The sequence below is a fragment of the Actinia tenebrosa genome, unplaced genomic scaffold (assembly GCF_029948245.1).
Source record: "Actinia tenebrosa isolate PJP-AT-01 unplaced genomic scaffold, QUT_ActTen_1.0 PGA_scaffold10__47_contigs__length_13832649, whole genome shotgun sequence".
Classification (NCBI taxonomy): domain Eukaryota; kingdom Metazoa; phylum Cnidaria; class Anthozoa; order Actiniaria; family Actiniidae; genus Actinia; species Actinia tenebrosa.
Window position 1 is genome coordinate 3,387,570 of NW_028292570.1, and position 13,877 is coordinate 3,401,446.

The 13,877-nt window shown below is 37.9% G+C and overlaps 1 protein-coding gene across 6 annotated transcripts; it reads left to right on the plus strand.

The window, feature by feature from the left end:
- Positions 1-171: 171 nt before the first annotated feature.
- Positions 172-13,059, plus strand: LOC116306824 (dopamine receptor D1). Of its 6 annotated transcripts, none has more exons than XM_031716937.2 (3): positions 9,637-9,860; positions 10,332-10,405; positions 10,797-13,059. In XM_031716937.2, exon 3 carries the CDS (start codon positions 11,450-11,452, stop codon positions 12,476-12,478), a length of 1,029 nt encoding a protein of 342 aa, XP_031572797.2. In that variant the 5' UTR covers positions 9,637-9,860; positions 10,332-10,405; positions 10,797-11,449; the 3' UTR covers positions 12,479-13,059. The 6 variants fall into 6 exon arrangements, with proteins under 6 accessions (XP_031572799.2, XP_031572798.2, XP_031572797.2 ...); XM_031716936.2 differs by having other exon boundaries at positions 10,349-10,405; XM_031716941.2 differs by having other exon boundaries at positions 9,637-9,744; positions 10,349-10,405.
- The last annotated feature ends 818 nt before the right edge of the window (positions 13,060-13,877 follow it).

Here is a 13,877-nt window from a genome sequence, read left to right on the forward strand (position 1 = left end):
GACAGTCTTTAGAGTTTCTATTACTCAAGTTAAAGGTTAACAAACAATACATCCAACTGACACCCCCCCCCCCCCCCAAAACAATTTATAGAACTTACTGCGCATACTCCACGCGGGAAAAAATCGCGGGCTCGGTTCGTATCGTCTTCAAATCAGCGCAAACAAGCCGGCTCAGTTTCCAGTTCTAGGATATCAGGTCTACCATCAGTCAACTCTGTTTTCTGGTCGATTCGGCGAGACAGAATTGGATTGCACAACCACATTTTGCTGAATCAAGTAAGAATATTCTCTTTTTGAAAAAAAATTTATTAGTCTAGAATGAATATTTTTGGGGGATTTCTCGTTGAATATTGCAGGCAGGAATACAAGAAAATTGTAATATTCCGGTTGGATAGTTTTTACTCGAGTACTAATCAGTGCAACTGAAATGAAAAGTAATCATTTAGCGTTTGCGCATTTTTTGAAGCGAACAAGAAGCGCGCATTTTTTCTTTCAAATTATTTCGGCTTTTGCAATCTTTTTTTCGTTTTCTTCATTAGCCATAAGGACGTCTTTCTCGAGCGGTGAGTAAGCGGCTTAAATCTAAAGTAATCCTTAGTATAACGGGTAGGAGAAGAAGAAAAAGCGATTCAAAGCCTACATTAGGCTTCTTAACAGCTTCATTTTTGACAGGATATCATACGTCAACTCTTTAATACTCTGTTCCAAAAATACGATTTGTGTACATTTTTTTAATAGTAATAATACCGAGTCCTGGTTCTTTGTTGATTTATACCAACCCCGTTAAAAAGGTATTTGCACGACGAACAGGAAAGCACTGACACTTCGTTGAAGTTTGCGGCTCGCTTTTCCGGCTTTTTGGAGCGCCCGTAAATATGTGTTTCGTTAAAAACCCGAACTTTATTTCAGTTCTGTAATCCTTAGCTTGGATTTTGTGTTTCATAACAAGTTGTTCCTCAAACAAATATCTTAATGACTGACCAGCCGTTCTTTAGACCCTTTTTCAGCTGCAGTTTTTTTATAGCTCTTAATCCAAATACTTCGCTAGCTGTTAGGAAATAATCTGTCGATTGTGGAAACATTAGATCATTCGTTATAGTAATTCTGCACAACTGACATTCTGTCAGAGGTATTACATATGCGATTTTTTTAATAGTAAGATAAAAAGATAAGAGGTGAGAACGAAAAATATATATATATATCGAGAGAAAAAGATGGTGCTAAAAATGTATAACCTTAGATAGTTTTCGATGTATTTTTCTATTGGTTTTCCCATGTCCAGAATACTGCTAACGAAGAGATTATTTTTGAATTCATTTATGAAGCTTATTGCCGGAGAAATTTTGAAAATGTCGAAGGTCTGTATCGGGTTCAATCTAACGTTAAACATGACCATGTCCAGTTGGGCTAATTAATACAAGGAAGACAATATATTAGTGATATTGATCAAGCTGGGAAAATCTAACAGCGTATTGTTCATGTCTTATTGCATTGTAATGATATAAAAAATCAAATTTGCATCATAAGAATGTTGTTTGAAGACCAAATTATCAGTTGTTGTCATCAGTGTCGTCAGTAACTGATTATTGCACTCATTCATGTGGTTTGCTGCTGCTTCATTCATTCTTTCTTTCTTTTTTCTAAGGTTTGCGTGGAGGTTTTGTAATTAAAACGCTCTATCGTCTCATTTCCTTCATCCGTCATTATACCAAATGCAATTCAAACCTTTTGTGAAGAATTTAAAAAGAAACCTGCTAAAAATGTACGGATTATCTTCATATCGTGTCGTTTAGTGCCTAATAAAGGTCTTAGTTTCTTTTCGCTAACCCAAAATAGTCGGATTTGAAGCCCACACCTTTTAATAACTCTAAGATAAACTATTAGAAAGCAATGATAAGAAAGATAAATAGAGTTCAAACAATGTCGTTTCAAAATCGGGGAAATAAGGAAAAGTTATCGGAGTGAGAAAAAAAAGTGGCTGAATTAAGCTAGAACCTCGCAATGGTTTTCTATGAAACCGTTTATATGAACATAGGGCTTATGATCACATGTAGCTGAACTCTGAAATAACCTTTTAGAGGCTGATCTACTTCAGGGCACGGCTAACTCACAGAAACAACATCTGGGCTGTTCTAACTCGGGGAACAGCCAACTCACAGATTGAAACAACATCTGGCAAAGTCAGGGCACAGCTATAATACGTGCACATATCGAATCCTGTAACAAACTCTGGGCTGATCTAAGTCAGGGCATGGCTAACTCACAGATTCAACCCTGAAACAACCTCTGGGCTAATCCAAGTCAGGGCACGGCTAACTCACAGATTGAACCCTGAAATAACCTCTTGGCTGATCTAAGTCAGGGCACGGCTAACTCACAGATCAAACCCTGAAACAACCTCTTGGCTGATCTAAGTCAGGGCATGGATAACTCACAGATCAAACCCTGAAACAACCTCTTGGCTGATCTAAGTCAGGGCATGGCTAACTCACAGATCAAACCCTGAAACAACCTCTGGGCTAATCTAAGCAGGGCATGGCTAACTCACAGATTGAACCCTGAAACAATCTCTGGGCAGATCTAAGTCAGGGCACGGCTAACTCACAGATTGAACCCTGAAACAACCTCTGGGCTGATCTAAGTCACGTCACGGCTAACTCACGGATTGAACCCTGAAACAACCTCTGGGCTGATCTAAGTCAGGGCACGGCTAACTCACAGATCGAATCATGTAACAATCTCTGTGCTGATCATCTAAGTCAGGGCAAGGCTAACTCACAGATCAAACCCTGAAACAACCTCTGGGCTGATCTAAGCAGGGCATGACTAACTCACAGATTGAACCCTGAAACAATCTCTGGGCTGATCTAAGTCAGGGCAAAACAAAATAAAAAAATAACGTGCAGATTTAGAGGAGGGAGAAAAACCCTCGAGCAGGGGAAATAACAAACAAACTGTTCCCAGAAGAGAGAGGTTATACACAACCTGTGTTCGTGATTTTATTATCGGGTCCATAGCTTGAGTAGAACTGTCAAACTGGTGCAGAATCAAATCGATCAGATGTCTTGTTTGCCCTCAATCAGGCATTGCTGTAGGCAACTCCCAAATAGTAAGAAATTAATTTCCAACCTGACAAAATACTTCCTGGTGAAAATGACGTTCGTATAAGATAAAACATCCACCTTAAGGCATTCAAGGTGTGACGTACTGTACCGTAGCTAGCTCTAAGTCACTGTGGTGCTGAACTGACGAAGCGCAATATAGAAACTTATTTATTGACATGCCTCTCTTCTGAAGCAGCTATCAATACGAACCAAATTAAAAAAAAAAAAAAAAAATCTGCGAAACTGATAAATAAGTAAATCAATAAGTAAGGTATTTTTTCAAACAAGTAAATCTTGTCTTAACTTCCAGCCTAGAAGAATTTTGATTATAAGAGGAGTTTTTAATATGTAAATCCCCGTTTACACTAGCGATTTTTGCGGCGATTTTTGCTGCGATTTTTTTGCGATTTTGTCCATAATAAATAATGGTAAAGAATTTACTTGTAAAGTTTTTTTCAGGATACCAAGATTTTCCTAGACGAATGTCTCTTTTGAAGGATGAGACAAAAGATTTCATATTTCCGAAAATTGGCACAAAAATCGCAGCAAAAATCGCCAGTGTAAACGACCCCTAAGACGAGAATAGAATCGCTTTCCTAACAAAACACTGTTTGTCATTATTAAGAACAGTGAAGTCTAACCAAATATGACAGTATTTCTAATTTAGGAGCTAAATACCCTTTAGATGTCACCATCGATATATAAAAAGCCACTAAAATGCCGCCAAGAACCAGACTGTAATCTCAGAACGTTATCAACCTTATTTTTTCTTTGTCGTGTTATTCCTAATAATCAAATGGAAAAAAGGATTAGTGGATTTAATTAGAGTATCTTAGCAACCATTTGCCGCGTTCGTGGTAGATTGAGAGGTTTTTTTTTCAATAGCGAGCAATAATGGCAAAAAGCGCCAAAAACTAGACCTTTTTTAAACCCAATTTTCGTTTTGGGTTAACACTCAAAACCTTTTTTAAACAGTTAGAAACTGATGTACTATGATAAAATGCTCGTTTGAAGCGGTATTTTCAATTGTACAAAGATGTTTTGTTGCATTTGTACTATGATAAAATGCTTGTTTGAAGCGATATTTTCAATTGTACAAAGATGTTTCGTTGCATTTGTGTTAGAATGTAGCTTTGTCAGGCTTTATTATAGAAAATATATTGGAACTAAGCAATGATGAAGGCCTAAACCTCATAATTTTCGAATAAAATTTTAGCTTTGGATTAACACTTTGATTCCACTTTCATCGGTCATCTCCACTTCCAAACAAGTTAAATTTGCACAGTAAGTATTTAAAGCGTCCCTTGAAACGAGAGTCCCGGCCCCTGATGCAGCGCGTTGTGCAACTCCGGGAATTAAGACTAATACGTTGATTGAGCTAGTTCCTGTAAGGAATGTCTCTTGGAAAGCAAAAAGTAAGTCTTGATGGAATATGAACACCTTCCCAAATCTATGATTTGATACGTGAATAAATTCGGAAATTAGGACCACATTCATGAAAAGAAAAGTGTTATTCGATCAAAATTGTATAATTAAGATTTTATGAAAAAATATAGATATATTTAAAAAGTTTCCAAGATATTTAACACCACACTATTTTTCAGTAAAAAATTTCGAATTTTTGATCTCTTTTTTGCCGAACTTACTCTAGAATAGTTGTTTTGAAAACATTTGTTGTCAAAAATGCGTGGTATATTTTGAGTATTATTCATTACTCGTATATAGGACCCATAATAACGGCCGGTTATCACACGCAGAGCGGGATAAGTAATATATAGATCCAGTGTAATAAGTAGATTTGTCCTTGGTTCGAAAACACAGGTGTATTGTGTGCGCCTGTATAAATGTGCTGTCTCATGCTAGCTGACTGAGTTCAATTCCTGAATCTGCTGTCATTTTTAAATTGAAGATTTGCTTGCTGTCGAAGATCAATACGTGCCACTTCGAAATTGCAATTTTGAAGTCAAGAACAAAGGTTCGTCAGCTATACTGCTACGCTTTAAAGTGATAACATCGCAAAAAAGGGTAATCCGCTCTGTTGGTACGTGACTTGAAAACAATCAATTAAGAAAAAAGCAAGCTAATATGGTGCCTTGAGCACTCGCTCTTTACTGGACGCGAACTAAGTACGATTCCATTCAACATTGTCATAAATTCTGTGCATATTCTATTTAGTCTATTCCTAAGCCCCGTTTACACTGGCGATTTTTGCGGCGATTTTTGTGGCAATTTTCGGAAATATGAAATTTTTTGTCTCATCCTTCAAAAGAGACATTCGTCTAGGAAAATCTTGGAAACCTGAAAAAAACTTTACAAGTAAATTCTTTACCATTATTTATTATGGACAAAATCGCCGCAAAAATCGTCACAAAAATCGCTAGTGTAAACGGGGCTTTACGCGTGCCGGCTGGTAAGAGCAATATGCATTGCCAATATAGCTCTGTGTTTCATACCAACATATTCAGACTTACCGCTTAAAGATGATCGTTAAACTGCGCGTCAAAAAACTATTTTTGTGCAGAAATTTCGCAATATGTTTTCCATTGGGCATATTATTCATCAAGTACGAAGCAATTCAACAAAGCGTGGTACAGCTGAGCTCTAATTCTAATCGCAAACAATGCATTATCTTAGAACATATTTATTAACAAAATTTAGCTTTCATGTATATTCTTTATTATCATTATTATTATTATGCTTTTATTTAGGTTTTGTAACACTCGGTTGATTAATTTCAGGAATCCTGAATCTCGGAGTTTTAAGGCCTTAAGTCAGATTGACTTGCATTTGTTTTTCTTTCTAGCTCAAGTCAAATTTCATATATATTATATTTCGAACTTAATCAGCTCAAAACAATCAATCGAATTTGAATTTCTCAGTTTTTTTAATTTAAGTCTCTTTATATCGATATCGACCGATAGAGCTAAGAATCCCCCCCCCCTCCCCCCCTCACACACACACACACACACACACACACGCCCCCCAATCTAATATAATAAACTGATTTAAGCCATAGCTTATTTGCTAGGTTTGTGCAAAGTGTAGACGTCTTCTATGGTTTAAAAGAGGCCTTATTCTAAAGTAGTAAAATGGAGCATAACTTTTATCCAAGGCGCGCGGTGTGCGTTTGGAGGTAAGAGGGGAGGGGGTAGGGTTAAGATGTTAATTTGCCGAACACTAGTTTTAGACGTCACGTGAATGCGCAAATCTAGCTTAATTATCAATCCAGCTTGGCTTTGCATAGACTGCGCCATCGTTCATTAAAAGGGGTTAAAATGAAAGTGCGTTTGTCAGTTCTAGATGAGGGGGGAAGGGGAGGAATTTCGTTTGACTGTGACAACGTCCCACCACGGAGCAGGATAAAGCTGCAAAATATTTTTCGGCTACGTTAAATTAAGTTATATCAGTATATGTATATATATATATATATATATATATATATATATATCACTCCAAGTTAGAGCAGAAAATTAATGAAGCTAGTCTCAGCAGCCATACATTGTCTTTGAACAGGTGCCAAGGATATTCAATAATATTTGTAAAAATCCTTTCATTTGAAGTCAAAAAGCCGAACCAAAGGCTTATTTCCTTATCAATCTCAGCGTAAAGCCTGGCACAACCTCAATTACCCCACAACAAAACCACCGTCTTCCGTAAGTAATTGAAGGAAAATATATAACAGGAAATAAAGAATTAACCCGATAAAGATATTTATGTGGAAAGCCTTTAAAATAATTGAGGCTTGAAGGAAAACTATCAACACGTTCTAAGCTGCAGCTAAAAACTAGCTAAGCTCGTGGTTTTTGGCTGATTTTCAATCCTCAGTGAATAAGTTACGATTTCTGCTAAATTCTGTATGTCGACATGAATAAGACACGAATAATTTAAGATACGATAGCTAGCTGCATGGACATTCAGAAGTAGTGGCTTCTTAAACTTAATATAAGGTAAGCCGCTTGAGGAATGCAAAAATCTTCAATCTTGTTTAGTACGACTTACATACATACATCTATTTCAAAAGGGATCAATCGTAGTTTTATAGGTGATAGGTTATTCTAAGATGGAAAGGATACAGTGTGCATCAAACAACCTTAAACACAATGGAGGAATTTATCTGCAAATAGCACTAGATATCTGACACTATCCTCCTCCTTGTCTTGACGAGAACAATAATTTGAAAAACACAAGTCATCCCAGCTTTTCTTGAATCTTGAGATGACCAATTGCAATCTTCTATCGCCTATATATTGGCTCCGACCTCATTTTGTGAAGCAGGTACATTTTTCCGAATGCAACGAAGTCTACCACATGCACTAATATGCGCTTCCCTATTCTTTATTAGAGCAAATTTTAAGGTTACAAATTTGCTTTTTCTCGCGATTTTTTTATATCTTTTTACAATATTTTTGATGAAATATGACTTGCAAAATATTACCAAAGAAGCTGCTACTACGAGACATCTTTTTTAGTATTCATAAAGTCATTGCGTTTAATCCCATTCGCTTTTTCGAGTGTTCCTCAAAATCGGGATCTCATACTCATACTAAAGCCATGAAGAATAAGATATACATTCAGAAATGCGAAGATATCCGAATTTTATATCAAGACACTGGTTATTATTGTCAATCGCGATTTTAAAATAGTATCGCCCGAAGCCTTCTGGCTTTCCTGCTCTTTTCTAATCCTTTTTTTCTACTGTTATGACTAGATATGAGCAGTAATCTTTGGTCAAAATAGTTTGTATGGCAAAAAATAGGTATGTCAAGTATGCCATTAAACCTACGAATTGATCATTTGATTGAAGCAGCTTGACATATACATATAAAGAGTACTCAAAGTTTATACTCGATGGACGGACGGACGGACGGACGGACGGACGGACGGACGGACGGACGGACGGACGGACGGACGGACGGACGGATGGATGGATGGATGGATGGATGGATGGATGGATGGATGGATGGATGGATGGAGGGACGGACGGACGGACGGACGGATGCATGCATGGATGGATGGATGGATGGATGGATGGATGGATGGATGGATGGATGGATGGATGGATGAATGGATGCATGGATGGACGGATGGAAGGAAGGATGGAAGGATAGATGGATGGATGGATGGATGGATGGATGGATGGATGGATGGATGGATGGACGGACGGACGGATGGGGGATGGACGGACGGATGGACGGATGGGAAGATGGAAAAGCCATTATTAAAACTAGACGCCAGAATTACTTCAAAAATATCGCCACCATGCAGGGCCCAGTGGTTCAAAGCTCGATTAGTGCTAATCCTGGGTTAACTCCTAACAAGACCTATAGAGTTAATCCTGGATTAGTGCTAATTCAGCTTTGAACAACTGGGCCCAGCAGAACAACCAGTGTTTCATGTAACATATACCCTTCGTCTCTTGGGTCACTAATGGCTTTAGTAAAAGCTCTTTAAAGCTCAGCTCTTAATTGCACTAAGAACTTTTAGCAACATTATCTGAAATACGAGATGATTCGAAGCTTGTCGCGATCATGTATTATGAGTATGCCGACTATATGTGAATTATAAAAGCAATGTAAGTAGTACAATTAATAACTGTCGTATGAATATAACTAATTGAATTAGTTATATATATTCATATGACAGGAGTACTGCGGACGTCATAACACACGACTGACAAAAGTAAACTGAATAAGAGAAATAATAAAAAGTGAAACGAAGATGATTAAAAGAACTGAAATTACTCAATCAGTTCAGTAAAGTGACAAAGTCTAGCCTTGCTTTGCGAAGGCAAATTAAAACACGTACGAAAAGAAAAAGAAAAAAGGAAAAGGAAAAACTGAAAATAATATAAATGTGTCGTAGTAGATAATATTATCTACTACGACACATTTGTTTCAACTCGTAAAAAACACCGACGCAGTCTAAGCTAGTTCCAAAACTAGTCGTTACCTGAAAACAAATATAACCTTGTAAGAAATAGGTGTTTTTGTGCTCAGTACTGGGATATATGACACAAAAAGAAGAGAAAGAAAGGCAAAAGTTTTAGTTCATACCAAGCATTTTAATTCGTGTTTATATATTTACATATATTGTTGGCGATTCTTTTAGTTTTTGATCATCATTGAAGTATTATAGAAGTGGAAGGGAAAAAAAGAAAGAAAAGAAAGCAAAGGAAATAGGAAATAACTACAAGAGCTTAAAAGAAACCTCCAGCTTTAAAGCAACTTAACAGGAATCAATTCAATTAATTACGACAAGAGGAACTGCAATTTGAAATCACCTTTGGTTACAGAAGCGTTAAATGTCTATTTGTTTGCACAAACTGTTGACTAACCTCTTACGATAAACGCATCGTCAACGATCCTTCCTAAGGAGTTGATCTTATTTTATCTTAGAAGGCAAATAGCGCCAGACTGTCGCACAAAACACTCAGACCGGCTGTTTTCCTTTACATCGAAGCCTCTAAGGAAACAGTCGTATGCTAACTAAATATGTATATATTATAGTTTAGACGTTATTTATCAGTCGAGTAGCGGGGTCTTAGCTTCAGTAGGAATTACGAGTGGTCTAAAGGCTGCACTGTCTATATTCTTGATCGCCTCTGCAAAGCTAGATTCATCTCCTAGACTCGTTATTACATGTGAGTAGAGTTTCGTAAGTCTCTCCGGGGATTTTTTCCCGGGTTCTCTGGTTTTCCTAGGCCTCATCACTCCACAAAAGCGGATCTTTCTTGGTGTAACAAGGTACCCGATGCAGGTAGACAATAAAAAATAGCCAAGATAATGAATTTGGAGTTAAACAATATCTCGCAAAACAAAATTTATTCAAGAAACACCCACAAAACTTAACGCACGTTAAATCCCAATTTGATCTGTGAGTTTTATCTATGCCCTGACTTATATTGTAGACAGACTCATCCCAAAGATTGTTCAGGATATCGATAATATTGATAGGTCGTCGTCAGCAATGATTGAAAAAGGTGGTCAAACTAATGTAATTGATTAATATCTATAACATTTGATTTTTGTGTTCTGTGTTGGGTTCATAGATAAGATCGTGATCGTTTTTGTTTTTTTTTTGTTTTTTTTTTTTTGTGCGCTTTGTGCGAGATCTCTTGGTTGCTATCAGCCTTTTGTGTACTCTTCATCGTTTGCGGAATTGCTTCCTGGTGTCAGCATTAACGATAATTAAAAACTAAAATTAAGCTAGATTTTCTTTGACTTAAAGATTTCAATCCAATAAAGGTTATCATTCTCAAGGAAATGGCACGTGGTCTGAAATGGGAAAAAATTTTGCCAAAGGTACATAAAGATCAAGTCTTTTTTCGTTTTTTAATAGAATAATCAAGTATATTTACAAGAAATTTGATCCTTTTCAGTTCCCCATCCTACTCAGGCTTCTTCGAATTCAATTGATTCTGAAAGTTGTGTTTGTTTGATATAAGTATCTCTTAAAGAGACCCTCTTAAGTCTGGATATGGGAAATACGAAAGTACGCTCTCACTCTCTTGTAGTACTTCAAAGAGCTAGACCTTGCGTATTTACATGTCTGTATACAAGAAAATTAGAGTCAAAGTTTAATTTCCTTTGTTCTCTTAGTGTTTGGACAAGGTTTTATTTCCTGTCTGTCAAAGGTGTTTACGATGTTCTTGAAAGTGCCGAAGCTTAAGACGTTTTTGTGTTTTTTCGGCAGGAAAAACGCTGTTGGTAATTGAGGGAAGCTAAGCTACACGACGCTATATTCTTGGGATATGATAAGTGAAAAGTACAGTACAAAAGCGGATACGATAGGATATAATAACAGATCGCGGCACCAACAAGAACAACATCAGCCACAGCAACAGCAACAACAACAACCACAGCAGCAACGACAGCAACAGCAGTAACAACAGCAACTGCAGTAACAACATCTAGCAACAACAGCAGGCAACACTAGCAAGAGCAAGAGCAGCAGCAGCAGTAACAACATCTGGCAACAACAGCAGGCAACACTAGCAAGAGCAAGAGCAGCGGCAGTAACAACAGCAGCAGCAGTAACAACAGCAGTAACAACATCTGGCAACAACAGCAGGCAACAATAGCAAGAGCAAGAGCAGCAGCAGCAGTAACAACAGCAGCAGCAGTAACAACAGCAGCAGCAGTAACAACAACAGCAGCAACGGCAATAGCAGCAGCAAGGACAACAATTACAGAACAAAAGCTCGGATACGTGCACAACGACATGCAGTAACAACATCGAGAATTTCAAAAAATCGTGTCAGGAACGAGCAAAAACACAAAAAGTAAAGAGAATTATTGGTTGCATAGTAACGAATAACTGTCTTCTCAGAGCCACCTTATTTTACCATGACAACGGTATCACTTATCAACGGCTCGATAACAAACAGCTCAAAGCCACAGCTACCTCCCAAGATACAAACCGCGCGAACCGCTTCGTGTTTTGTCCTGGTCGTCCTTCTGATCTTCGCCTTGTTTGGTAACATTCTTGTCTGGGTTGCTTTCCTGTCCGTTAAGCGGCTTCAAAAAGTTACCAACTACTACATCGTTTCCTTGGCGACGGCCGATCTCCTGGTCGCTACATTTTCTATTCCAGTATGGATCCTCATTACGCTGTCCCTTGTTGACCCCAAATCACTAGCGTACAGAGTATGGCTTGTTTTTGACATTGCATGTGGGACTGCATCTATTTTGAACTTGACATTCGTTAGTTGTGATCGGTATTTAGCGATCACTCGTCCCTTTTCCTACCACACTATGCTGTCTCCACCAAGAGTCTTAGCAACGATTGCATTTTCATGGAGTTTTGCAATCCTTGTGGCGAGTTTGAGATTCCGGTTCACGCGCTATGAATACCCTGTAATCGTTGCAGTCACGTCATTCTTTATCCCAACTATCATCATGATGTTCACCTACTCGTGTATATTCCTTGTTGCGCGCCGCCATGCGCGCGTCATCAACGTCATCAGCGGCAATCAACCCAAGAATAAATTCAGCTACGTCACAGAAATGAAAGCAGCAAAGGTTATCGGGGTGGTGATTGGTGGATTCCTGGTCTGTTGGGCGCCGTTTTTGCTGACCAACCTCGCTCTTGTTTACTGTTCTTCATCTGGAGCTTCGTTCCCGATTGTAGCAGTATATATCATAAAGCTCTTACAGTACACTAGCAGTGCTTTGAATCCGTATGTCTACACTTGCTTAAACTCCGAGTTCCGAATCGTGGTCAAGAGAATTGTTTGTGGGCGATGTGCGAAGCCTCCTCTTACCAGGTCCTCTCGAAGTAGCGTGCAGATGAATGAACTGGGCACTAGTAACTTGAAAACTTTGGGAATGCCCAGTGAGACACAGAATGACTTGGGTAATTGTGTAAAGATTTAATGGTTCGTCGAGCTAGAGCCGTATGGCTATGCGCTTTCTAGTTATTAAAACAATCAGCTGCTGTTATATGCTTATATATCGAGATATTTAGTTTGCTTTCAATAGAAGTCATATTTTTTACTAGTCTCGAATGAAATTTCGATAGGACATGACGCGGGCAGTGTTTCGCCTATGTTATTAGCGTTCATGAGATTCATTCAGCTGATTGATACACAGAATACAGAATACTCTCTGGTTGATAGTGATAGCACATGACGGGCAAGGTTTGCTTGTCAAATTGTAGACCTCATGAGATTCATTCAGCTGACTGCATGATTCACAGCATTCAGAATACTTTCTGGTCGAAAGCACATGACGGGCAAGGTTTGCTTGTCAAATTGTAGACCTCATGAGATTCATTTAGCTGACTGATTCACAGCATTCAGAATACTTTCTGTTTGATAGCACATGACGGGCAAGGTTTGCCTGTCATTGCAAGCTTGTAATGATATTATTCATCAAATCAGATCGAATAAAACTATCAGGAATATGTATCATTTATCAGTAACAAAAACGATAAAATATAACCCTGTTAAACTACATTGTATGACACACAAAATATATTAGCTATCAGACAAATCAATTTGGTTAGTTTTACCATGAATCGCCGGAGCATTCGAAACCCTTGTTGATTTTCCTAGAAATAAAATGAACAAATCAGTTGAGTGAAATAATTCTAAACTGTTATCCGATAAATTTTATTTTTATTTTACTTATATACCGTGAGAATAGTTCAGATCTGGCGAGTTCCGTTTGCGTGGCTCATGGCTTGCTATTTCTCGCAACATTTTTTCAAAATCGCGCTGTCGGTTACAAGCTGCAATGCCCCATGTGACAGTTCCGAGACAAGTTGCGGTCAAAATCGAATGGATCCAATTATCGAATAAAAAGGGGTTAAAATCGAATGGATCCAATTATCGAATAACATGGGTCAAAATCGAAGGGATTCAAGTATCGAATAAAACGGATCAAAATCGAATGGATCCAATTATCGAATAACATGGGTCAAAATCGAATGGATTCAATTATCGAATAACATGGGTCAAAATCGAAGGGATTCAAGTATCGAATAAAACGGATCAAAATCGAATGGATCCAATTATCGAATAACATGGGTCAAAATCGAATGGATTCAATTATCGAATAACATGGGTCAAAATCGAATGGATCCAATTATCGAATAACATGGGTCAAAATCGAATGGATTCAATTATCGAATAACATGGGTCAAAATCGAAGGGATTCAAGTATCGAATAAAACGGATCAAAATCGAATGGATCCAATTATCGAATAACATGGGTCAAAATCGAATGGATTCAATTATCGAATAACATGGGTCAAAATCGAATGGATCCAATT

Coding starts and splice junctions, on each gene's coding strand:
- LOC116306824 (XM_031716939.2), top strand. CDS start 11,450: ATGACAACGGTATCACTTATCAACGGCTCGATAACAAACAGCTCAAAG.